The sequence below is a fragment of the Giraffa tippelskirchi genome, chromosome 4 (genome assembly GCF_054371585.1).
Source record: "Giraffa tippelskirchi isolate mGirTip1 chromosome 4, T2T-mGirTip1v1.2.pri, whole genome shotgun sequence".
Classification (NCBI taxonomy): domain Eukaryota; kingdom Metazoa; phylum Chordata; class Mammalia; order Artiodactyla; family Giraffidae; genus Giraffa; species Giraffa tippelskirchi.
The window spans coordinates 104151947-104179048 of NC_137278.1; the positions used below are offsets into that span (position 1 = coordinate 104151947).

Genomic DNA, 27102 nt, shown 5'->3' on the forward strand with positions numbered 1-27102 from the left:
ATGTTATCTTTAATACTGGATGTCACTTCTTCGAATTGTCATTTCATGTTTTCAACTGTCTTTATATGGTTTCAAACATAATCATCAACATTTACTGACCATTTCTATACTTCAAAATAAGTTGGGCAAATAATCATTTAAACATAAACTATGTTTTCCAAATATAAACTCTCATGTGGTTCACCACCCCTCCCCAATACAAAACAAAACACTAATGCAGGCTGATTCCCAGGTACAATAAATACCTTGATACCTTAATATAACATTTTTTAAATCACAAAAACAAACCATTATAAAATACAACAAACTTTTGGAAAATTAACTTGATTTCATTATTATTTGAGAGCACTGAATAAACTACCACACTCAGTAAATTTTTTGCTGTTTTTTTTTCCCCATGTCATTTTCATGTTACTGTTCTGATAACATGCTACAAACTGTCTGCATCAAATTATTTTAACATATATCTGTCTACCTTAAAACTACTTTCATTCATAGAGAAAATTAAAGGAATTTAGTTTTACTTTAAAAACTAAAGGAATCTTTTAAAATCCTGTTTTCAGTTTGTTGATAAACTCATCAAAAATATAGTAGCTCTTTGTCCTCTGCTGTACACATATATCCTGTTTTACCTCCATCATTCATGCTGTGTCTGGTAGGCACTAACCTTTACAGAGAACCAGCCAAAGGCTAGGAATTTGATATAAAGATGAACATGACATGATTTTTCTGCCCTTAAGTTGCTCTAAGTCTTTTGAGAGAAACAAATATTATTTATAATACAATATGATAAATGCTATGAAAGAGGTATGTGTGAAGTGCTTTGGTAAATGCCATTAAATTGGAATTTAATGAGAACATGTAACTTTAGACCTTTTTATAATAGTTTTCTTTTGAAATAAATGGATTTCTTCTTATAATGACTTACCAAAGGAGATTTTGTAGGACATGGGTGTTAAGGTGAGTTACATAGTGTTTATTTAATGAATTGTAAGCCTTTTCTCCCTTTAAAATGAACACTGAACAAATTTGTTATGATATCTTGTTAAAAGGAAAACATAACTAAGTAAAATATTATATCAAAGCCAAGATTGGAGTTTATTTGACATTTGATATTTTTACTAAACAACAAGCCCTACTATCACAAAATTTTTTAAAAATAGTTTTAACTCAGAGTCTTAAAGTTAACAATGCACTATAGCAACAATTAGTTCTCTTACTTGTTCTTAACAAATATTCTGTGTGGTAGGTGGTGTTATCTCCAGTTTATAGATGAAGAAATCTTTGTTAATGTAATTATTCAGACATTTATCATGTATCTGGCACAAAGGGTAGAAATGCAATAATCAAGAAAGTTCTAGGTTGAACACTGGTCTTCAGCCTCCAAATCCTATTCTCTGACCTCTACATTATAACCCTCTGTTAAATACATCATTAAAATAGGGCAGGTCATGTGTCTTAAAAAACTAAAAAAATATTGTGTGTATAAATATAGATAGATACATAGATATACAGTAAAGACAGTCTATGAAGTCATCGTTGATCTCTTCTAGGTAGACTTTATAATGTTGGGGTATTTTTTTAATCTCACTTCTCAATGTTAGAATACAAGTAAATTGTAATTTTGGTATAATATAGAAAATGGTTCCTCTTTATGTCAGATTATAGGATTCTTTTGGTATTTAGACAGTTGAAAAGTTTATAAAATTGAGGAATTTATAATATATTAAACAGTTGCATATTGTTTTCACAAAAAATGTATTCTGAGTATGTTGATACTAAAAGCTTTTCTAAGGAAATTACTGTCATGCCTATTATTTCTAAAATATGTACATAAACATTTCTGTGGAAATCCTTACCTTAAATTGAACCCTTAAAATACTTTAATAGAAGTCCCTCTCCTTAAATTGAAGCAAACTGTAAGCAAAATAAAGATATGTAAAGCCTAGAAGAGGAATTATCATTTCATTTTATGGCTCAAATTATATCTAAACATATGTTATAGTTTATTTGCACTGTTTTAAATACTGGTTATATAATCTACACCAAAATATGAAGGGCTATAAAAATTTACGTCTCTCCTAACAATAATTTGAGGCTCACACGTAGATTGTAGATATACTTGAAGGTGAAAGTCGCTCATTCGTGTCCGACTCTTTGTGACCCTGTGGACTGGAGCTTGCCAGGCTCTTCTGTCCGTGGAATTCTCCAGGCAAGAATACTGAAGTGGGTAGCCATTCCCTTCTCCAGGGGATCTTCACAACCCAGGAATTGAACCCAAGTCTCCTGCACTGCAGGCAGATTCTTTACCGTTGGACCGACCAGGGAAGCCCATAGATATGCTTACTACAGCATTATTTGAATAACAAGGAAATAAGATATTATTTTATTTATATTTTCTGATTATTAAATATTATTTAGTACTTTAATTTTAAAAACACTATCATAAACATTCACTAAAAGACATTAAGCAAAGGATAATGAACCAGACAGACATGATTCCTGTCCTCAACTCTGTAGGGAAAAGAATATTCCATTTGTTTATTCCTCCCCTACAGTCTCCCTATTGCCCTTTTACAATAAGTTGAATCTAAAACAACATATCAGTCTTTAAGTAGCTGCCTAGGCTTTTAAAATTTGTGCTCCACAAGTTTAAAAAAAAAAACTTTGGGTTCAACTTCAAGAAAGCAGATATGTGCCTGTCTTTTTCTGTTTAGTTATTTAAGTATTTTAGTTCAGTTCTGTTGCTCAGTCATTTCCGACTCTTTGCAACCCCATGAACTGCAGCACGCCAGGCCTCCCTGTCTATCACCACCTCCCGGAGTTTACTCAGACTCATGTCCATTGAGTCGGTGATGCCATCCAACCATCTCATCCTCTGTCGTCCTCTTCTCCCACTTTCAATCTTTCTCAGCATAAGGGTCTTTTCAAATGAGTCAGTTCTTCGCATCAGGTGGCCAAAGTATTGGAGTTTCAGCTTCAACATCAGTCCTTCCAATGAACACTCAGGACTGATCTCCCTTAGAATGGACTGGTTGGATCTCCTTGCAGTCCAAGGGACTGTCAAGAGTCTTCTCCAACACCACAGTTCAAAAGCATCAATTCTTCGGCACTCAGCTTTCTTTATAGTCCAACTCTCACATCCATACATGACTACTGGAAAAACCATACCTTTGACTAGACGGACCTTTGTTGGCAAAGTAATGTCTCTGCTTTTTAATATGCTGTCTAGGTTGGTCATAACTTTCCTTCCAAGGAGTAAGCGTCTTTTAATTTCATGGCTGTAGTCACCATCTGCAGTGATTTTGGAGCCCCAAAAAGTAAAGTGTGTCACTGTTTCTGCTGTTTCCCCATCTATTTCCCATGAAGTGATGGGACCAGATGCCATGATCTTAGTTTTCTGAATGTTGAGCTTTAAGCCAACTTTTTCACTCTCCTCTTTCGCTTTCATCAAGAGGCTCTTTAGTTAAGTATTTCAGACCTTGTTATCTCAAAATCCTCCATTCTTATGAATGTCTATTTTCATGCTCTTAACCACCAAATCTTTATATATTGCCTGTACTTTAGCTTTGTCATTTAGCAAACTCCCTATAATCTTTCTAAGTATTGGCTCTGATGCTCCCACTCTCTGACACTTTCCTGTAACATATCAAAGTGACATAAACGCTTCTCTCCTTAAGTCCTGTTTTATGCATAACTTGGAAAAAGTCATCAACTCATTATTATTGTCTACACATCTATTCTCATTTTCTGTGTTTCTTCAAGGCTCTGTGTGTGTTTTGTTTTAGGCCTCAGGGTCTGACATGTATATGTGAAAGTGAAAGTGTTAGTTGCTCAATCCTGTCGAACTCTTTGCGACCTCATGGGCTATCTCGCCAGGCTCCTGTGTCCGTGGAATTCTTCAGGCAAGAATACTGGAGTGGGTAGCCGTTCCTCCACCAGGGGATCATCCAGACCCAGGGATCGAACCCAGGTCTCCTGCACTCCAGCCAATTGTGTGTGTGTGTTTTGGTTTGGGCCTTAGGGGTCTGACATGTATATATTAAGCATTAGCACATTTAGATTTCACAAAATCTAAAACACTCCTTTGGCTTAGATTCTAAGTGATTGTACACAGAACACACTGATATTTTCCTAGCATCAGTTAAGTGGTTTTTGCCAGCAGGATGATTTTTACAATTAGTTTAGTTGCTAAGTCCATGGGATTTCCCAGGCAAGAATACTAGAGTACTATGTATCAAATGTTTACCCCAGAAAATGTTTATGTCAAAAACTATGTAAGTAGGTATTTATATTGTGAAATTTAAAGATTATTAGTCCAACAATGAACTTTCAGGCTGTTGCTCTGATTATAATAATTATCAAACTGTGAAGTTTTATGAGGGAACAAACTCTGTGGTAAAACAACTCTGTTGGAAAGATTTAAACAAAAGTGTTCAGTTTCTTAACTTCTCAGAGCCTTTACTGCACTCTCCCAGTCTTTTGAGGAAACAAACCTCATATCTGAACCTTAAATTTTATCAGAGGTGTTTTGGAGGGCTTTCCTCCTGGCTCAGACAGTAAAGAATCTGCCTGCAGTGCAGGAGACCAGTTCGATCCCTGGGTCAAGAAGATCCCTCAGAGAAGGGAAAGACTATCCACTCGAGTATTCTTGCCTGGAGAATTCCATGGACAGAGAAGCCTGGTGGGCTACAGTCCATGGGGTCCCACAAAGAGTCAGACACAACTGAGCAACTAACACTAGCTAACACTATTTTGGAGGGAAGGTGGTGGGGGAGGGTAGCATACGTACTTATATCTTGAGCATAGTTTAGAAAATGCTTACCCAGAAATTGTGCTAGAGATGGCTTTTAAAGCAAATAGAAAAAGACTTTGTTGAAATATTTTCAGATTATCAAAGTCTATAAACATTATCAGATTGTAAAATCATGTTTCTTTTTAAAGGATATTTTAACTATGTTAATTCCCCCAAATTGTTTCAGCTTTAAGAGAGAATAACTTATTTTATGAAGAACAACAGCAATAACTGGACATCCAGAATAAATGGAAGAGCACTATTCATTTGAAGAGCCAATCACCGATACTGTTATTATTTAATATTCAAATTTAGCTACATATTCATGAGAGAGAAAATCATCCGTGAGGTTCAGGAACTAGCCTGACACAGCTAGACTTGAGTATTGTTAGAAGATGGCTGGACACAGGTTTCCTATTGGACACAAAAATCTCATAGAACAGGATCAGGCAAGAACACCCTGCGACCATACTGATGTGAAGGGGAAAAATAAACAATACCAGTTTATAACTTTGTCTAAGCAAAGACAAAAACAAGGTCACTTATTAATAATAACTCTACCCAGTAGTCTGGTATCACTACGATTGGCCAATATGCTTGCTGAAGTAATCCAATTGTTTATCTGTGCTGAACAGACCCAGACTAAAGTGGGCACATAATCTCTGCATAAAGACTATATATGCATGTAGTGAAAGAAGTCCATTACTATTTAGTCCTACTTCACAAATGTGGTTCTCAGGTAATTAATCAAATGCTTCCCTTGTGGCTCAGCTGGCAAATAATCCGCCTACAATTCAGGAGACAGTTTGGATTCCTGGGTCAGGAACATCCGCTGGAGAAGGGATAGGCTACCCACTCTAATACTCTTGGGTTTCCCTGATGGCTCAGCTGGTCAAGAAAGAATCCTCTTGCAATGCGGGAGACCTGGGTTGGGAAGATCCCTTGGAGAAGGGAAGGGTTACCCACTCCAGTATTCTGACCTGGAGAATTCGATGGACTGTATAGTCCATGGGGTCGCAAGAGACGGAGACGACTGAGCAACTTTCGCTTACTTACCAAAGGAAAGCGTTTTAAATAGTCTTTGCATATAACACTGTGTTTTCAAAAAGTAATTACTCTTAACAGGTTAAAACACATTTGGGTACTGCGTCTGAAAACGAGTTGCTGCTGCTGCTTACACTGTCAGCAATTAGCGGGATAAGTTCAGAATATAATGTAATTATCAGTTACTGATAACTCAGCAAACAAAAATTAATTTCAAATAAAATGTGAAGTCACAAGATTCAGATTTTTAATGGTGACAAGCTGTTCTGCTTTCTAAGTGAACTGACTGAATTCACAGACTTCAAATAGGAGACGTGTGGGAACAGATTTCCCACAGTTCCACATAGTAACTATTTGAAAGTTCCATAACAGAAGCTATGTTGAGCTATCGGTACATCTCCAGTGGCCAACAGTGTCCAGCGCCTTACAGAACGACGATGTTTTTAAACGACGTTCTCAGTCAAAATTCCCTTTCTACAGCCCAATAAATCCCTTTCCCCCTAAAAAGTCCGTTAATATTATATGGCATGAACAATTCATAGATGAAGCGCATCCGAATTTGGTGCTTGACATGGACTTAACTGGATCTCAATTCACTTGACTTCATTCTTCTTAACTCTCACGGTGGTGGTTTCACTTTCCGGCGCTAGGGTATGACCTCAAACGCAAGACCCTTATAGGGTGTTGCAATTTCCTAGATTCTAAGAAGCACTGCAAACGCACAGGACACTAACGACGGCACTCGCTAGCTGGATTCTCCAGGCCTGCCTGCCCTTGGAGCCTTCCTGTAAACGCTCCTGCGAGCAAGGCCACGCCCACGGGGCCGCGGAGCATGCGCGCAGCAGGCGCGTCTTGGGCGCAGACCGGAGGACAGACTCGGGCGGAGCTCCGGGGCCCTGTGCCCGGCCGGCTGGACCGGGCCTTTGGAGCTGCGCGGGCGGCCGTGCGGAGTGACCGCGCGCGGTTGGGCGGGACTCGCCGCCGGGACACCCCACGTTCCAGTCCCGCATCCCGCCCCTTCGCGCCGCGGCCCCGCGGCCTCGGCGCACGGGCGGGCGGGGAAGGCGGAGCTCGCCGCCCCAGGCCTCTGGTTGGCTGCCTCCGCTTCCCTTTCCCGTTCGCGGCGGTGAAGTTCAGGTGTGAAATGACCGAGCTCCGCAAGCAGGCGCTCATCAGGACACCCTAAGCTCCCGCGGCAGTGCTCAGCCCAGTATCTAGAAACAATTTCGGTTTATATTGTTTTCTCGACTGGTGGCAAATGTTAGCATTTATGTTCGCCTCTATACGAATGTTTTGCTGGCCACTTATCTGACTTTATTTTTCTCCGAAACGCGAGATAGTTTCTTCCCCAGGTGTTTATATCCTTATTTTTCATGCGAGATCTTGACGACAATACGTACAAAAAATATATAAAGATGATAACTAATATAGTTATATTGAGCCTGATCATTTGCATTTCTTCAGCTTTCTGGATTATGTCTATGACTGCAAGCACCTATTATGGTGAGTATGAATGTTCTAATTTGTCTTTAATCGGTGAAATTTAGAATGTCCCATTTTGAAGGCCAAAACTCATATCCTCTTGAAGGGTTATAAACTGTTGTGTTTATTTAACTTCTGTGGCCTGACTTGGATTTACTAACATGGAAATATACAGTGCCTTGAACGTTTTAAAGCTTTTAGTAAACATTGCTTGTCATACTAGTTATACCTGTTCCAAAATATGTTGTATATTTTTTGTAATTGTTGCATCTATCTTGGTGAAAAGCAAGTGAAGTGAAACATAATTTTGCAAAGCAGTTGCAGTGATACTTTTAATAAGAATATTCATAAAGTTAATTAGTTTCTTGTGTCCTGTAAAAAAAATGAAAATAAATGACACAGTGTTCACATTTGGAGATTTGGAAGATTTGCCTGCTGTTTGGTCACTGCCGAAGAGCAAAATTGTTTTAAAGCCTGAAGCCAATTTGCATAAATATGAGGTACTCTGAACTCAAAACTTGAAGGTTTTGAAGCTGCTGTAGAGCACAAGTATACTTTTGTACAGATTCCTTGATACCCCTTTATAAAAACAGATACTGTTCAGTTGAAAGGAAAAGTGAAAAATAGAGTGAGAGAGTAAACTCTTATAAATGGTTGTAAGTGATTGTTATTTTAGACCTTAGTAGTTTTGCAAAGAAATGTGTGAATAATCTAGTGAGTATTTTCCAAGCTACAGATTTCTAGCTGTTCATTCATGGTTCCCAGTAGGGGATGAGGGCTTGGGGAGGGAGGTAAGTAAGAACACTGCCCCCAGTGTTAACAATGACTTGAACTAAATAGAGTAAGCCAGGATTTGTAAATTGAAGTGACCCCTTGGGCCCAGGCACCTAATGCAGGTAAGTGAAGCTGTCCAAGGCTTTTCTTTGCATGTTAAGTACATGAGAACAGTTTGCACTTCTAGAAATAGGATTTTCCCAGTTTTTTTTTTAATATTTCACCCTTTATGTCTTGCATTTTCCATTTTTTTTTCATTTTTTAAAATTTTTATTGTTTTAGTTGATGTACAATATTATATGTTACAGGTGTACAATAAAGTGAGTCATAATTTTTAAAAGTTATGCTCCATTTATAGTTATTGTAAAATATTGACTATAACATTTTCCAATTTTTGGTAGAAATGTGGGCATAAGCAATCGTTCACTTTTTTCTTGACTATAATCACTTTATATTAAAGGGGGAACTTTAAATGGTAATGCCATGAATGGTCTAAAGGAGGTGGTTTCTCTTCCCCGGTAGTCAATTTTGCCATGTGAGCCTGAACATCCAGGTTTTAAAACAGGAAACAAGAGTCTGGATTTTTTATACTAAATTTCCTAATCTTTATTGACTCAATTATCTGAAAAAAATTATACTAGCTGAAACAAAACAAAGGATGCAACCTTTGGAAAAATCAATTGCTAACCTTTGAATCCTGAGGTGTATATGTAGCCTGTGGGAATGTTACCTTTTTAAGAAATCTCCGTGAAAGGCAGAGAGAGGAATAATTGGATCCTGTTTGTTCTGTGCAGTTCTTGAGGTTGAATACGTGCCTCCTTTCCAAAAAAAGAACCAGAAATGCATTTCACTTCTTTAAATATGTATCAAATACCCATTATTATAAATAGTTATAAATGGATCTCAAAACTTAGACAGGACTTATTTTGTCATTCACCAGTAGGATTGTCTGTCTTAAGTTTCAACGTAAATATTTTACTTTGGTGGCTTCATCTCAGTTTCTTTACTTACAACAGTATTTTAATCCAGAATACAGTTATCAAAGCTTGCACTCAAGACCAGCCTGTGTAGGCTTGACACAATTTACGCTCTACTTCTATAATTTTTCAGGTAACTTTCAGCCTATTTCTCCTTGGCGTTGGCTGTTTTCTGTTATTGTTCCTGTTTTGATTGTCTCTCGTGGCTTTAAGAAGAAAAGTCTAGATCACAGTGGGGCTTTAGGAGGTATGTTTTTCTTTTGAACGTTTGGCATATAATTGCTTGCTTATGTAATTTAAACGTGTGTTTTCTAAATTCTGAACATATGCGACTATAAATCACAATATTACTTAGTGTAGACAATGATAAAGTTATGCATTGCTCAGCATTCCTATTCTGCCAGAATTTCGGATACTAACATATCCTTTCAGTGTGACATACAAATTGAACTTTGTAGTTGATAACAAGTAAATTAGTGGGATAGACTTTTGAGGACCATGATTATTCAGCTCCTGAGTTGGATTAAATTTTCTGCAGGCAGAAACATTGGAGCATTTTACCTCAAGGTAAAATGGAGGAGCCATTGGGAAGAATGTGATCAGTTGTGTCCAGCTCTTTGCGACCCCAGGGACTGTAGCCTGCCAGGCTCCTTTGTCCATGGGATTCTCCAGGCAAGAGTACTAGAGCCGGTTGCCATTTCCTACTCCAGTGGATCTTCCCTATGCAGGGATTGAACCCACATCTCTTGCATCTCCTGCACTGCAGGCAGATTATTTTCCACTGAGCCACCTGAGAAGCCCATTTTGGAAGAATAGCACTTGGAAATTACTATTAGTAGCCTCAAGTGGAGTAGTCCCAACTGAGTATTCTCAAATCTTCAGAATTGCGATGAGGACAGGCCATTTATTTATTCTTCTGGCAGATATTTATTAAGCATTTACTGTATGCCACTCTTCTAGAAACTGGGGGTATAGCTGTGACCCAGGGCAAGGTTTCAGATTTTATGGAACTTCTGTTCCATAATCTACAGATAGATAATAAAATACATAAACCTTTTCATATAATGATAAAGTTTATGATGAAGATTAAAGATAATAAAGTGTGAATATTGGGGAATGTGGGACATTTTTCTGTGAATAGGGTCAGGATTAACCTTTGTGTTAAAGAGGTGGTTTTGAACTGGGACCTGGAAAAGTCAGAAATGAGAAGAACTGCAAGAAGCATGTTCCAAGCTTGACAAAACAAGCAGAAAGGCCCTGACATGTTCAAGCCTGGTTTGTTTGGGAGTGAGAATAAGACTCATCCAACTGGAAAAGTCATGAGAGAGAAACATTGAAGAAAGATGCAATGGCCAGATAATACAGGGCTGCGGTGCACAATAAAGATTTTATCCCAAGCTAGAATCCCCCTGTCTCGAACCAGAGGAGTGATGGGATCTGATATGACTTTGGGATTTTCATATCCTGCCAATGGTATAAGCCCCAAGACATGAGGATTCCCCTCAAATACTTCCTATAGGCTGGGATCACTCCAGGATGCTGATTATTTAGAACTGGCAGGTCTCGAAGCCGCCTACCCAGCCTTCAAGAGGCTGCTGATCATTGGCCCTCATGTATTGTGAACGTGCTCTCTCTCCTCTGTGTTCACACACAGCAGAGATTTTATAAAGTTCTGTGAACTAGAGTGGGCCTTCACAGAGACAAAGTAGTCTGATAGGTAAAAGAACAACCACTGGAATCAGGCAAGATGAGTCTGAATAATGGCTAGGAAAGTCGTGGGACTTTGAGAAAGTCACTTAACCTCCTTATACCTCAGTTTTCTTTTCAGAGAAGAGGGTTTTTAACATCTAACCTAGAAATTAACATCCCATTGTAAATCAACTATACTTCAACTTTATAAGAATTCAGAAGATGAATAAATGCTTCTTGTGCATTAAAAATATCCAACCTAGAGAAGGACAACATCATGAAAGTAACAGCTTAAACTCCATGGCACCTCATTTGTAGTATTACCTTTCAAAGTCCTAGGAAGGGCCCTAGCAGTGTGCTCTCATGGTCCTCTTGTTTTGTAAATTTTTCAGAGGTAAAAGATTTAAAAAAAAAAAGCGGGCTCTTGGCTTGTAAGCTTCAGTTCAGTTCAGTTCAGTCTCTCAGTCGTGTTCGACTCTTTGCGACCCCATGAACTGCAGCACGCCAGGCCTCCCTGTCCATCACCAACCTCCGGAATCCACCCAAACCCATGTCCATCGAGTTGGTGATGACATCCAATCATCTCATTCTCTGTCGTCCCCTTCTCCTCCTGCCCCCAATCCTACACAGCATTAGGGTCTTTTCCAATGAGTCAACTCTTCTCATGAGGTGGCCAAAGTATTGGAGTTTCAGCTTCAACATCAGTCCTTCCAATGAACACCCAGGACTGATCTCCTTTAGGATGGATTGATTGGATCTCCTTGCAGTCCAAGGGACTCTCAAGAGTCTTCTCCAACACCACAGTTCAAAAGCGTCAATTCTGCGGCGCTCAGCTTTCTTCACCGTCCAACTCTCACATACATGACCACTGGAAAAACCATAGCCTTGACTATGTAAGCTTCAAGACCCACAAAATCTTGATCTACCCCTCATTTCATTCTTAGAGTTGCAGCAAGAATGAAATAATTTCTATGAAGTTTTTAGCTCAGTGCCTAGACACATAGCCAGCAGGTATAGGGTGATTGCCATTATTAGGCACAGGTCCTCGGGGAATCATGCTCATTCTCTTGCTTCAAAACTGAGACACACTCTTGAGTTCTGTTGAGAAATTGAGAAATCTATTGTTAGCACTTTGAAAGTACTAACTCATCTATAACAAATAATTAGAGCAATCTCTGATTGAATATAATGATAGAGAGTTATGCTTTGCTACAAATGTTTTTTCTTGCACAGCCTTGCCTGGTTTTCATCGTTCTTGACCTGTAGGAAGAAACGTCAAGTTCTTGAAGTGCTGTCTTCCTTTGACTCCATGCTGTTTATTACCCTGTTTTCTCCTCTTACTTTTCTGATCTCCACTTTCGTTTCTTTTCTGCTACCATTTCCTTTTCTTCCTTCTAGCCCTTGGGCCTCTATTCCTCTCCTACTTGGCTTGATTTAGAATTAGAAGATAAACATTTGAATCCTCGCATCGCCACCTCTCTCTCTGTGAACTTGGCCACGCACCTGTCTCCTCTGAGCCTCACTTTCTTCTGAAATAGGTCCTTATGGGCTTCTTGGTCAGGCTCAAACAAGAAAATGTGTGGGACACCATGTCTTTTTAATCTTTGAAATCTTATACGATAAACTCTCCATAGACAGACTGTGTCATAAGCTTCTGTGTCCCATGCTTTTTTGAATAGTGCTACACACTGTTGTAACAGTGCTTAGGAAATATATGTAGATGGATTTTAAAACCTCTACTCTTTACCTAATCATTCATTCTATGGAAAGTTGGTATCTTTTTTGTTTGGAGCTTCTTTTCTCCTTAAGGATAAAAAACTACTGTTGATTCAAAGTATATCATAGTACTTGGGAAATCTGGCCTAACGTATGATTGCAAGTCACCTAAACTTCATCTTAATGACTATTCCCACCTGTAAAATGAGAAGGAATAATAATGTCTATAGCATTGACTCATCGTGAAGAGTCATACATATAAAATGGTTAGCGTAGGACCTGGCACTTAAAATATGTATTTTATAAATGTTAGTATTGTTTTCCTGCCACAATTACTATTACAGTCATAGGGATTTTACTAAGTTTTGCCATAGCATGTCTTTAGTGTGCTTGGAATTGAGAAGAGTTTCAGAACATCCTCAGGATCTGGGTATTTGGAGTGCTCTCATCCCCTCGAGAGAAAGAATACTTCTAGACTAAGGAGAAGATCACATGAGGGCTTATGTGAGAATGTGCTTGTAAACTGTAAAGCACTGTGCAAGTGATTTGCTCCAAGGAAGTGTTGTCCAGTCTAGTTATTCAGTGTGTTCCTTTGAACATGTCTGTGTAGACAATTTGTCATCAATCTCTTGACAAGTTTAAATTTAATTTCACTTGTCAAGACTCTCGGATTTAGTGATTTTTGCTTTTTTTAATTCATTCCTGCAACAAATATTTAGTTTGCCAGATACCGTTTTGGGCACTGAAGACTAAGTAGTAAACAAAATAGTAAAAATTCCACTGTCAAAGAGCTTGCATTTCTAGTCAGGGGAAGCAGATGAGAAATAGGAAGTGTTTGAGGCATTTAATCCCAGGAAGAAGGTGCTGTAAGGGTGACGGGAGTGCACAGCCAGTGAGGTGTTGTCAGAAAAGGCCAGTGGTTGCACTTCATGTGGTCTCACAAAGGTGGCCTTACCTCATTGGTTATCATAGTTCAGGTACTGTTTTCAGTCTTTCCAAACAGAAATCTCATTCTGTCAGGTACCCAGAATTTATCAGAGCCAAGGAAAACTGGTTTGTGTTGCCCACTGCCACAAGGGACTGATATATGAGCCAGAGTGCTACTTTATTGTTGTGGTCCTTTAATGGCCCAGAACTTGGGGGTACAGAGTCAACCGATAAGAAAGTGAAAGAAGGAAGAAAAGAGGCTGATATTTCCTGGTTTACACAGTATGCCAATATAACTCTAGGACAAAGAGCTAGCACCGTCTACGTAGGCTCAGGGCGCCCTCTCGAAGAGGTCTTGAAAGCCCAGGCAAGTAAGTAGACACGGCAGACACTGTGCTCTGTGGAAGCAGCCTGAAAGGGAGAGGGGTGGGGAGAGAGAGAGAGAGAGCGTGCGAACGAAATGACGAAAGACACAGGGACCAGTGTTCTGATGGAACAAAGGCGTTTATTCAACATATTGTGGGCATATATATATACACTCTTACAAGATAGCCGTTTTTACCAGAGACAGGGATAAAAAAAATCTTACAAGTTATTCAGGAAGCTTGAGGCTAGAATCATTTTCAAGGGCTGCTGCTGCTGCTGCTAAGCCACTTCAGTCGTGTCCGACTCTGTGCGACCCCATAGACAGAAGCCCACCAGGCTCCCCCATCCCTGGGATTCTCCAGGCAAGAGTACTGGAGTGGGGTGCCATTGCCTTCTCCGATTTTCAAGGGAGGGGATTGTAAAAGTTACTTTCCATATCAGAAGGGAAAAGAGTTGTAAGTGGCTGCTTTTCACCATATGGAGAAGCTACTTTCCATACGAACGAGATGCATAAATTCCTATTATTCCGGGAACTGCATGCGGTTCCTCTAGCACCTGCATTCAGGTGCTAATGAGGAACAAAGGATTTATGCAAGACTGAAAACAGCATACAGAAAGCCTTCTGTTAAATGCTACCTTACACTTTATTAATCTGATTAAAGGTAGAACTACTGGGCTAACTGGGTGCAGACATCACTGTTCAGGTCAGGCCAGTTGAGAAGTCAGCTTGTATTTAGAAGTTTGCTTTTCAGATGGCTCAGTGGTAAAGAATCTGCCTGCCAGTGGAGGAGAATCAGGAGACATGGGTTCAGTCCCTGGATGAGGAAGATCCCCTGGAGGAGGAAATGGCAACCCACTCCAATATTCTTGTCAGGAAAAATGCCATGGACAGAGGAGCCTGGCAAGCTATGGTCCATGGGGTCGCAGAGTCAGACACAGCAGCGCAGACGCACCTTACTGAGAAACAGTCAGTAATGCAAATGCATAGTTCAGAGAGTCCTGACCGTGGTATAGTGTTCACGGCTGCCAGCCTCTGGTTCTCTTGGCCTTCATATTCTATATTTTGGGCTAACCAACCTTCTTTTTGATTCTCACAGTCTTTCTCTAGGCAGTAGTATGTATGATATAATTGATTAGATTTGACTTTATTAGATTAAAAAATTCCAATCATACCTTTCCCTTTTCTGCCTCCCAGAGATTATTCCCAGACCTCTTTGGTTGCAATTTCAGGTAACTTTCAGCCTAGAGATCTCTTCAAGAAAATTAGAGATACCAAGGGAACTTTTCATGCAAAGGCAGGCACAGTGAAGGACAGAAATGGTATGGACCTAACAGAAGCAGAAGATACTAAGAAGAGGTGGCAAGAATACACAGAAGAACTATACAAAAAAGATCTTCATGACCCAGATAATCACGATGGTGTGATCACTCACCTGGAGCCAGACATCCTGGAATGCAAAGTCAAATGGGCCTTAGGAAGCATCACTAAAAACAAAGCTGGTGGAGGTGATGACATTCCAGTTGAGTTACTTCAGATCCTAAAAGATGATGCTGTGAAAGTGCTGCACTCAATATGCCAGCAAATTTGGAAAACTCAACAGTGGCCACGGGACTGGAAAAGTCAGTTTCATTCTAATCCCAAAGAAAGGCAATGCCAAAGAATGCTCAAACAACCACACAGTTGCACTCATCTCACACACTAGCAAAGTAATGCTCAAAATTCTCCCAAGCCACGCTTTAGCAGTACGTGAACCGTGAACTTCCAGATGTTCAAGCTGGATTTAGAAAAGGCAGAGGTAGATGTCCATCCACAGACAAATGGATAAGAAAGTTGTGGTACATATACACAATGGAATATTACTCAGCTATTAAAAAGAATGCATTTGAATCAGTTATAATGAGGTGAATGAAACTGGAGCCTACTATATAGAGTGAAGCAAGTCAGAAAGAAAAACACCAATATAGTATATTAATGCATATATGTGGAATTTAGAAAGATGGTAACGATGACCCTATATGCAAGACAGCAAAAGAGACACAGCTTTAAAAACAGACTATTGGACTCTGTGGGAGAAGGCGCGGGTGGGATGACTTGAGAGAATAGCATTGAAACATGTATATTGCCATATGTGAAATAGATTGCCAGTCCAGGTTCGATGCAGGAGGCAGGGTGCTCAGGGCTGGTGCACTGGGATGACCCCGAGGGATGGGATGGGGAGGGAGGTGGGAAGGCGGTTCAGGATAGGGGACACATGTACACCCATGGCTGATTCATATGAATGTATGGCAAAAACCACCACAGTATTGTAAAGTAATTAGCCTCCAAATAAAAAATAAATAAATAAAAAATAAATAGAAACGGCAGAGGAACCAGAGATCAAATTGCCAACATCCACTGGATCATCAAAAAAGCAAGAGAGTTCCAGAAAAACGTCTGCTTTATTGACTATGCCAAAGCCTTTGTGTGGATCACAACAAACTGTGGAAAATTCTTAAAGAGATTTGAATACCAGACCACCTGACCTGCCTTCTGAAATATCTGTATGCAGGTCAAGAAGCATCAGTTAGAACTGGACGTGGAACAACAGACTGGTTCCAAATCGGGAAAGGGGTACATGAAGGCTGTCTATGGTTACCCTGCTTATTTAACTTATATGCAGAGTACATCATTTGAAATGCTGGGCTGGATGAAGCACAAGCTAGGATCTAGATTGCCTGGAGAAATATCAATAACCTCAGATATGCAGATGACACCACCCTTATGGCAGAAAGTGAAGAAGAACTAAAGAGCCTCTTGATGAAAGTGAAAGAGGAGAGTGAAAAAGTTGGCTTAAATCTCAACATTCGGAAAACTAAGATCATGGCATCCAGTCCCATCACTTCATGGCAAATAAATGGGGAAACAGTGGAAACAGTGGCTGACTATTTTTCTGGGCTCCAAAATCACTGCAGATGGTGACTGCAGCAATGAAATTAAAAGACACTTACTCCTTGGAAGGAAAGTTATGACCAACCTAGACAGCATATTAAAAAGCAGAGACATTACTTTGCCAACAAAGGTCTGTCTAGTCAATTCTATGGTTTTTCCAGTAGTCGTGTATGGATGTGAGAGCTGGACCGTAAAGAAAGCTGAGTGCAGAAGAATTGATGCTTTTCAACTGTGGTGTTGGAGAAGACTCTTGAGAGTCCCTTGGACAGCCAGGAGATCCAACCAGTCCATCCTAAAGGAAATCAGTCCTGAATATTCATTGGAAGGACTGATGCGGAAGCTGAAACTCTAATACTTTGGCCACCTGATGCAAAGAGCTGACTCACTGGAAAAGACCCTGATGCTGAGAAAAATTCAAGGCAGGAGGAGAAAGGGATGATAGAGGATGAGATGGTTGGATGGCATTACTGACTCAATGGACATGAGTTTGAATAAATTCCAGGAGTTGGTGATGGACAGGGAGCCCTGGCGTGCTGCAGTCCATAGGGTTGCAAAGAGTCGGACACAACTGAGCGACTGAACTGAACTGACTGATTCCCACTATCAGAGCTATTTATAGACAGTGTTGTCTCACTTCCCCAGATGGCATCTTCCAGTTACAGAATTAACATGTTTTAAACTCAGAATGCAGCCATAATCCTTGAGTCTTCACATTGTTTGAAAGCTTCCCATTGTTATCCATATCAAGTCCTTGGCACTGAGTAACCATTAGAGATGTCAGAGGTGGGTTGACGAGGTGGAAAAGACATGGACTGGAGACAGCAGTTACTAATCTAAAAGTTCAGACATAACTGGGAGATACAAAAAACTCTTAAGGTGTTTTTAGACTACATCAAAGAAATCATTCCTTTGAAGCATGTTGCCTTCAATTTATTTCCTCATTCTGAACCTATCATCAACTTGAACACTGATTGCTTCATGTGGTATTTTGCAGTGGTTGAAGTAAAGGGCAGCCCCTTGGAGAAGGGCAGGGCATGGTGGTGGTGAGGAGAAAGACACTTTGACTTTCACTTCATATACTTCCATATGGTTTGCCTTTCCTCTCCGGTGCTTGTGTACTGTGTGCATGTGTGCTCATTTGCTCAGCTGTGCCCAACTCTTTGCGACCCCGTGGACTATAGCCTGCCAGGCTCCTCTGTCAGTGGGACTTTCCAGGCAAGAATACTGGAGTCAGTTATCATTTCCTTCAGGGGAGGGGCTTCCTTGATAGCTCAATTGGTAAAGAATCCACCTGCAATGCGGAAGACCTGGGTTCAATCCCTGGGTTGGGGAGATCCCCTGGAGAAGGGAAACGCTACCCACTCCAGTATTCTAGCCTGGAGAATGCCATGGAGTGGGTAGCCTGAGTCGGACATGACTGAGCTACTTTCACTTTTCTCCAGGGGATCTTCCCGACTCAGGGATCAAACCCATGTTTCCTGCATTGGCAGGTGGATTCTTTATCACTGAGCCACCAGGGAAGCCCACTTGTGTACTACTTGTGTAATATATTAAAAAAACAATTGAAAAGACTTAAAGGTTGGATAACAATATTCATCATTATTATTATTACAATAATAATCATAATTGCAACAATAGTAATCATAATTGCAACACTAATGTGATTGTTGAGGTTTTGCCACTGTAACTGCTATGTAATATTATTGCCAATGATACTAGTTAACATTTATTAAGGACCTCCTATGTGCTGGTTTATATAATAAGCATATTATTAAAATTATCTCATTTAACTTTTCACAATAAGCCAATGAGGTAGGAATTATTATTATTATTAATACACTAATGAAAAACTGAAGCTTAAAGTTAGGTAACATCTAGTTATTCAGTCGTAAGTGCAGCAGTTGAGGTTTTAACTTCAGAATGTTCAGCTCCAGAGGTGAAGCACTTTATTACTTTATTAGTACTTTATACAGCATTATCCTGTTTCTTACACTCTCAGTTAAAATGTACTGAACTTAAGTAAAATGCCAATAATCAAGTAATTCAGTGACTGATGAATCAGTCTAGATTGAGCTAACCAATGGAAGGAATTACTTCGGAAATAGGAATCTGGGCCCTTGTTCTGTTATTTAATACTTAAATTATTAAATACATAGTAACATACTTAATTGTTTAATATCTATTGTTACTTAGTAGTGTTTTGTTTGTTGTGTTATTTAATAAAAATCTTCATATAGCAAAACTGAATATATTTATCTTAAGAGTTACAGGGAGCAGATTTTTTCCACCATGCAGTTAGGGGTGGAAGAGGTTGTAGTTAGTAATATTATACTAGCAGGTAGCCTGGATAGGGCCATAAAAGATAGCTATGCCTGAATGTGCTCATCACATTCTGGGAAAATGCAAGGCTGGAAGTACTCATGTATATGCATGAATATATATGCATGAGTGTATATTTGTATGTGTGTATTCACTTGCTTTGTCCACAAAAAGCAAATATATCTCAGTAGACATGGACAGACCATGAGCCTAGATTTTGACCTCTAATATCCATTCCCCACTGTAATGAACCAGAGCTCCTCAGAGAATTGGCTGCTTTCAGGGCTGGGCAAAGTAGATTTAAAATGAGCCTCAAGCATTCTGTTATACCGGCAAGAAAAGAAATGCTTAAAAATACATATAGAGAGATCATGTCACATGAACACAGTTTTGAGCTTGTCTATTTTATGTGTTTTGTCTGATATTAGTATAGCCACCCCTGCTCTCTTTTGGTTACTTATTTGCATGGATTATCTTTTTCAGTTCTTTTGCTTTCAACCCATTGTGTTTTTAGATTTAAAGCAAGTCTCTTGTAGTCAGCATATAGTTGGACCAGTATTTTTATCCATTTTGCAGTCTCTCTTTTTTTGATTGGATCACTTAACCCATTTACATTTAAAATAATTACTAAGGAGAGACTTACTTCTGTCATGTTGGGATTTGTTTTCTATATGCCTCTTTCTCCCAGATTCACTCTTGGATGGTCTATTTACTGAATTTTTTGTAAAGTGGAAAAAAAATCCCAGGTATGGAGGGAAAATGTAAAAAATAGAAACTTGAAAGACTATACTGTTTGGTAATGTCTTAGTAAAGATGTAAATGTATTAGAAATGAACATTTCCAGTTTTAATATGAAAATAACTGAAAAAATTTATTCTTTTTTTTTCCACAGTATTAGTGTATGGACTAAGTGTAATTTTGTATATATGTGTTTCTTTTAGGGCTCGTGGTTGGATTTATCCTAACCATTGCAAATTTCAGCTTTTTCACCTCTTTGCTGATGTTTTTTCTTTCTTCCTCAAAACTTACTAAATGGAAGGGAGAAGCAAAGAAACGTCTAGATTCAGAATACAAGGAAGGTAAAATGAATTATATCTAATGTCACTTAAATTAGTAACTTTTATTTCATCTTAACATATCATAAGCTTTTAATCAGAACCTGTTTAGACTCATGAAACATAAATTTTATATGCGAATTACTTAAAGTAGTAGCCTGATATAGTTTATTATTACTTAACTGTGATCGCAAGAACAGCAGAATTTTAGAAGTACCGAAGTCTATCATTAACTGTTCTGCAACAATACAGAATGTGGGCAGCGTTACCATCCCACTTTTAGTCATTTTAAAAATTTTAGTCACTTTTCTTTTCTTAAATTTTACAATGTAAATTAGGAACAGTTATAGGTAACTGCATGATTTTCCTCCTGAGGAGGATACATTTTTGTCCTCTTCATTTTCTTGTCGGATCATAGGTGGGCAGAGAAGTTGGATTCAAGTGTTCTGTAATGGAGCTGTGCCCACAGAGCTGGCCCTGCTGTACATGATAGAAAGTGGCCCGGGGGAAATCCCCATAGATTTCTCCAAACAGCACACTGCTTCCTGGATGTGTTTGTCTCTCTTGGCTGCGCTGGCCTGCTCTGCTGGGGACACGTGGGCTTCGGAAGTTGGCCCTGTTCTGAGTAAAAGTGCACCAAGGCTGATAACAACCTGGGAGAAAGTTCCAGTTGGTGAGTCTTTATTTAAGTTTCTTTTTAAAAAAAATAAAGTGAACAGGGACTTCTCTGGCGATTGAGTAGTTAAGACTCTGAGGTTCCACTGCAGGGGATTCGGGTTCCATCCGTGATCAGGGAACTAAGATCCCTCGTGACACACGGTGTAGCCAAAAAAAAAAAAAAAAAGCCTCTTGATTTATTGTGTTTCTTATTGAAAAGCCTTTTAAGAATTTCAGTTTGGGGTCTCCCCTAGTGGTCCAGTGGTAAGACTCCCTGCTCCCAGTGCAGGAAGCCTGAGTTCAGTTCCTGGTCAGGGAACTAGATCCTGAGCGTGCCACAGGGAGAGTGCGGACCCCACATGCCAGAACTGAAACCCAGCACAGCCAAATCAGTAAATGACTTTTGAAAAAGAGAGACTTTCAATGTTCCCCCTTAATTGGAAAATGACTATAGGCTCTTAAACTGGTGATACTAAGTAACATTTGCAGGAAGTGTTAGTAACTGCTAGATAAATTGTATGGAAACATAGAGATTGACCTGCAGGCTTATCAGTAGGAGGGAAAAGGAAAGAAATGATAGAGTATCTCTTGGGAGCCTCGTATGTGGTTAGTGCTTCCATGTGTATCTCATTTCCCCATTATTGTTATCAACTACTGCTACTGCTGTTAATAGTACTACTACTAGTGCTTTATCATCATCTCCTCCTCTCTTTCTTCTCCTTTTTCCTTCCTTTTGTCCCCTTCATTATCAGCAGCAGCAGCAACATAACAATTAATATATTTGAGTACCTGCTGTGTGCAAAGCAGTGTTCTAACTGCTCTCCATTATTACTATTTACTCTTAATAATCATGTGAATTGGTCCTTTGTTTATATCTCACAAACAAGTAAGCTAAGGCATAGAAAAGTTACATAACTTCATCACAGTCACCAAGCTTGGAAATGGCAGAACTGAGATTTAAACCAGGCAGCCTGGCTCTCCTAAACTCACTGCTGAAAATGTCAGGAATTGTTGAGGAGAAGAGCCTCTTTTCTAAGTAGGATGGTCTTTGGATTGCATCAGAGTGAACCCTTTCTTTAAGTTGGTTTTGATTAGACAGGTACCAGATATTTTGCTTTTTTTGACTTCATGTGTTTGCCGATTGTTCACCAGATGATTTTATCATGTTCTTCTTTAGGGACCAATGGAGGAGTGACGATGGTGGGACTTGCCTCCAGTCTTCTTGGTGGGACCTTTGTGGGCATCACTTACTTCCTCACGCAGTTGGTGTTTGTTAACGATTTAGACATTTCTGCTCCACAGTGGCCAATTATTGCATTTGGGGGTCTGGCTGGATTACTAGGATCAATTGTGGATTCATATTTAGGAGCTACCATGCAATTTAGTGGTAAGAACATAACCTTATGATTGTAACTTATCACTATATTAAAGAAATGAAGACTTAGCCACACACAGTAGTGGCAGTGCCTAGCCGCTTCAGAGAAGATATGTTTTAGACATATCTTAGATATGTCATGTTTATGGACAGAAAATTCTAGGACTGCATTTTTGACTAATTGTAAACAAGTTATTTTAGTTTCTTTTCTGTGGAAAGTGGAAAGCATTACAACAGAGATATTTAATGTAGGATTGTTTTTTTTTCACCCACGCTGCTTGTTGATTGCTAAAGGTAGTAGTAGTAGTAGTCTGATCATGACCCTGAATAAATGTGTCCTTAAAACCAAAAGAAGAGACAGGGGCTTCCTTGGTGGTGCAGTGGATAGGAGTCTGCCCACCAGTGCAGGAGACACAGGTTCGATCCCTGATAGGCAGATCCCACATGCTGCAGAGCAGCTGGGCCTGTGTGCTGCTGTGCTGAGACCCGCTGTGCTAGAGCTGGGGCTCTGCAGCGAGTAGCCAGCGCAGTGAGAAGCCTGCACGCAGAAACGAAGAGACGAAGAGACGCTCCCACTCCCCGCAGCTAGAGAGAGCCCATGCAAAACCATGAGACCCAGCGCAGCCAAAAACAAGATAAATGTGTTAAAAAAAGAGAGAAAGAAATGGGGAAGAGGTATGGAAAAGGAAAAAAGAGAGATAGGATAATAAAAATAATCCCAAAGACACAGGTTGTTGAAGGAGTCAGAATAATAGGGCAAAGTCTCTAATACAGTTTTGAATTTCTTATTCTTTTGTGATAAACTGAAAGAGAATTACTCCTGCAGAGCAATGAGTAGAAGCTATACAGGGAATGATCATGCAGGAGACAGATGCATTTGCTTATGGGATTTTAATCCCAGGGAAGCAGAATTTGGGAGTCCGATCACTCTTATGCCCCTCTTTCCATTTGTTTTCCAAATCCATTTGAGAAATAATTATTCTGCTAACCTGACGATACACAGATGATGTACTTTGCTACCATGACGTCATGTCTGCTAGTCCTGCATCAAGATACATAAGCGTTTTCTCCAGCACTTTCTGTGCTTTGCACCTAAGGCTCTCCTGTCATATCAGTGTTCCGACTTGTTCTGTTTGGTGTGTCTGCTCCAGCCTCTGACTAACCATGTCTTCTCCTTTGATTCATACAGTGAAGAGGCTGGAAGTCTCCAGACGGTTCCCCAAACACAGTGCTCCCAGTTCTCTTCATGCCCTGGTATAATCTGGTTCTACCAACAAGACATCTGCTCTCCCAGCTTCATTAGTCTTATCTAGATGCTGGGAGGAAGCAGTCGGATTTTAATTTATATCAAAGGGTCAGTAACCATACACACAACACATTACACCGTTTATTTTAAAGAGCCTAGGTTTTATTCTAAACTGAGTTCCTACTCGGAAATTTCTGATCATATTGAGTGGGTTGGGAAAAAAATGTGGGCTGAGGGGCAGATTGGATTCATCTTTGTGTGCCTCCTTTGTGTAAGCACCTTGCTGGGCCTTAGGGTCTATTGTAGAGGTTGCAAAGGTGATCCTTGCTTTCAGGAGCCTTCCATGTGGTCTTGGAGGGGAGCTCCTGGGAAGGCAAGCCCAATCTGCCAGTTTCATGCCGTCTCTGCTTTTCAAGGCCTCCCTTCTCCTTCTGAAAGAACTCCAGCATTGTTGAGAGACCAGTATTGAGGTGGACTGAGACCCACTTCTTCAAGGAGGCCTTTTGTAACCATGGGTTCTGTGTCACTCACCATGTAGGTTATCCACTAAAGTCATTCTTTGAATGGTCGAGAATCTTTGCAAGATTATCTTCTTTAGAGGAGAAAGCTAATTTGTTTTTTGCTGTTGTTTTTTAAATCGAGTCATTTGGATTTTCCACTTCATTCTCTTCGTTTTCACTCCAGGTTTGGATGAAAGTACTGGCATGGTGGTCAACAGCCCAAGGAAGGACGTGAAGTACGTAGCAGGGAGACCCATTCTCGACAACAATGCCGTGAATCTGTTTTCTTCTGTCCTCATAGCCCTCTTGCTCCCAACAGCTGCTTGGGGGTTTTGGCCTAAACAGTGAATTTTATTTCATTTAACAAAGTTAAAACTATGATGAGTTTAACTAAATTTGCAATTCCAAGTTTTATCCCAAGAAGAATAACTGTAATGACAAAGCAGAAGTGCCAGTTCCTCTAGTCCATTATGATGGCATTCCACAGTTTTCCTCTCTGTAATGCGTTTCTAATAGCTAATATCTTCCTGGTGAAAGACAAGACTCAATTTAGCTATTTTTCTTCTGCTGAAAAGGAGGAACTTAAACAGTGAAGTTATAATGTCCCAATATATTGAACTGAAAGTTCCTGCATGGTAGATAACAAAATTTTTTTTGTTTATTTAAATCAGCAAAGGGACTAAAAGTGATAAAAATTTTAAATGGTTCAGTTGTGATGGAGAAATGCCAGTTACCCAGATGTTGTATCCATTTTAAGTATTTAAACGAATGTGTGTGGAAGCCTGCATAAGTGTAGTATCCTGGACTTCTCCCATTACCTGCCATTTATTACTGTAAAAAGTGTGGAGCTTGGTTTCTGGTGAGCTGCAAGGTCTTCTCCATGTTTGTTCTTCCTTCCTCAGAGTTAGTGATGGAAAAAAAGGAAATATCTTTTTCATGTGACCATTAGAATGCACAAAAAAAGATTAAGTAAAAGCAAAAGAGATATCTGAGATCTAAAAAATGTGCACCTTACTATATATTTCAGTTGGTCTCTGAGCAGAAGTTATCTTAAATTTAATAGCTTTCAGGTACTTTGTAGCTTTCTTTGAAATTTGTTTATTGAATGTGGTTTACATTGGCATCTTGACCAGTGAGAGTCACTGGAAAATTAGTGCAATTATTGTTTCATTTGCTGTCCTAGAAGATGCTGTGATTTCCTATTATGTACCTTCTAAGGTGTGTTCTCCTCTACTATAGCCTCAACCAGAGTGAATTCTACTTTTCAGTTACGTTCTTCACTTTGATGTATGTGCTAAAGGAGTTTAATACAGTATGGATTATTGTGCTAAAAGTATTTTGAAATATCTCTCGTGATTTCAATATCTTTCTTCCCCTGCCCCTTGTGCATTCATAGAAAAACTGAGGAGAGATTCATGAATAAGCCACTGTCAGAGTGGAGAAAGCTTAGAATTCTTTATTGTTGATTGCTTCAGTGATTATCTAGAAATGACTCGGTTCAGGAAGAATCTTTTAAAAAACAGTTGACACACTTAAGCCTTAAGCCAAGCAACTCAGTGGGTCTCAACCTATCTGCTTTGTGTATACATTGACATCACCTGAGCATCTTTTTAAAGAAATACTTATATCTGCGCTTCTTCCAAAAATTCTGATTTATGTGGTCTGGGACACAGACGCAGTATTGGGACTTTTTAAAGCTCTGGCTGCACCTTAGAATTGTGTAGGGAGTTTTTAAAAACACTGTTGTCAAGGCTGCTCTTTAGACCAAGTAAATCAGAATGTCTGAAAGTGAGATCCATGCATGGGTTATTTTTAGAAAACTCCCTAGGAGAGTCCAGGGTTTAAACAGTTTGACAACTATGAAATAAGAACATGCTGTCCTCAGTCACTCAGTCATGCTGGACTCTTCACAGCCCTATGGATGGACTGTAACCTGCCAGCCTCCTCTGTCCATTGGATTTTTCCAGGCAAGAATATTGGAGTGGGTTGCCATTTCCTCCTCCAGAGGATCTTCCCAACGCAGGGATCAAACCCGCTTCTCCTGTGTCTCCTGCATTGGCAGGCAGGTTCTTTACCACTGAGCCACCAGGGAAGCCCCAAATTAAGAATATCTTTATACAAATGTCAAATCATTATGTTGTACACCTGAAACTAATGTTATATGTCAATTATAGTTCAATAAAAATAAAGAGAAAAAGAATACCCCATACGTAAAAGTCTCAAAAGAGTGGGGCTTTTCATTTTTATGCAGACAGCGGATGCAACAGTGCTGGGTGCTGTCTTTATGGATGGATGGATGGCTTCTGGTAATACGGAGTCTTAAGTGACTTCCCAGATCATTTCTCTGTCAGTTTTTCCTACAGCTGTTCTAACATTCTCCTTTTCTCTTTTCCTGGAGATTTAGCCTCATGGCATTCTTTGGGGCAGACATACTCATTGGAACCATTTTGGGGTTTGGTGGAATCACCACATCAGTAACAGTTTGGGGACATATGCTTTACAACTCTTTATTTGAAAACCAAGGGCTAGTTGTGTTTTGGAAAAAAAATTTTTCAGATTTTAGAAAACTGATAGGGTAAATATAAAATATTTTACTTAAAAAAATATTTTACTTTAAACTGTGCAAAGAGTCTAGAAGGGCACCCATTACCAAATACACTGATATTTCTGTGGTGAATAAATGAATACCACCAATAAACATGATAACTAAAGATTCCGAGAGCTTCAGATCAGGTCAGATCAGTTTTTGTCACAGAATTTAGGAAGAAATTCTCTGTTTGCAGAGTATGTTTGGATATGATAATTGTAGACTTTTAAAAAATGTGCTTTAAAAAAAATTTTTTTCCATGTATTAGATATTTTACTGTAACAATAAACAGTTTATGTAAAAAATGTTTTTCATGGAAAGAGCTCCATGGAGCCATTTACTAAAGTAATACGTGTACTATTGCCTACCTAGGCAGCCTAAAGGCATACATTCTGTTTCTTCCCATACTCTCACACAGTAGAAAAGAGCAAGGTATATGTGGCTCAGGGCTGCTCCTAAAGAAGATCTGAAGACTTCAAGGAGTGTTATTTGGAGACTCATCAAAGGGAGCCATCAGGAGAACAGTGAACTGATAAGACAAGTCATTCCATTCTTAGCTTTTCTCATCACTTAAGTAATCTATGCCTTGGCCTAGGTGCGTATGGTGGTGGTTTAGTCACTAAGTCATGTCCAACTCTTGCGACCCCATGGACTGTAACCTGCC

General features: G+C 39.5%; 1 protein-coding gene across 2 annotated transcripts; it reads left to right on the forward strand.

The window, feature by feature from the left end:
• Positions 1 to 6677: 6677 nt before the first annotated feature.
• On the forward strand, positions 6678 to 26076 carry TMEM19 (transmembrane protein 19). 2 transcript variants are annotated; one of them, XR_014082884.1, is made up of 7 exons: positions 6678 to 7342; positions 9206 to 9319; positions 19960 to 20097; positions 20492 to 20746; positions 21908 to 22117; positions 23295 to 23459; positions 24036 to 26076. XR_014082884.1 is itself a non-coding variant. In XM_081593140.1 (6 exons), exons 1-6 carry the CDS (start codon positions 7213 to 7215, stop codon positions 24197 to 24199), a joined length of 1011 nt encoding a protein of 336 aa, XP_081449266.1. In that variant the 5' UTR covers positions 6678 to 7212; the 3' UTR covers positions 24200 to 26076. The 2 variants fall into 2 exon arrangements, 1 of the variants encoding a protein (XP_081449266.1); XM_081593140.1 differs by lacking the exon at positions 23295 to 23459.
• The last annotated feature ends 1026 nt before the right edge of the window (positions 26077 to 27102 follow it).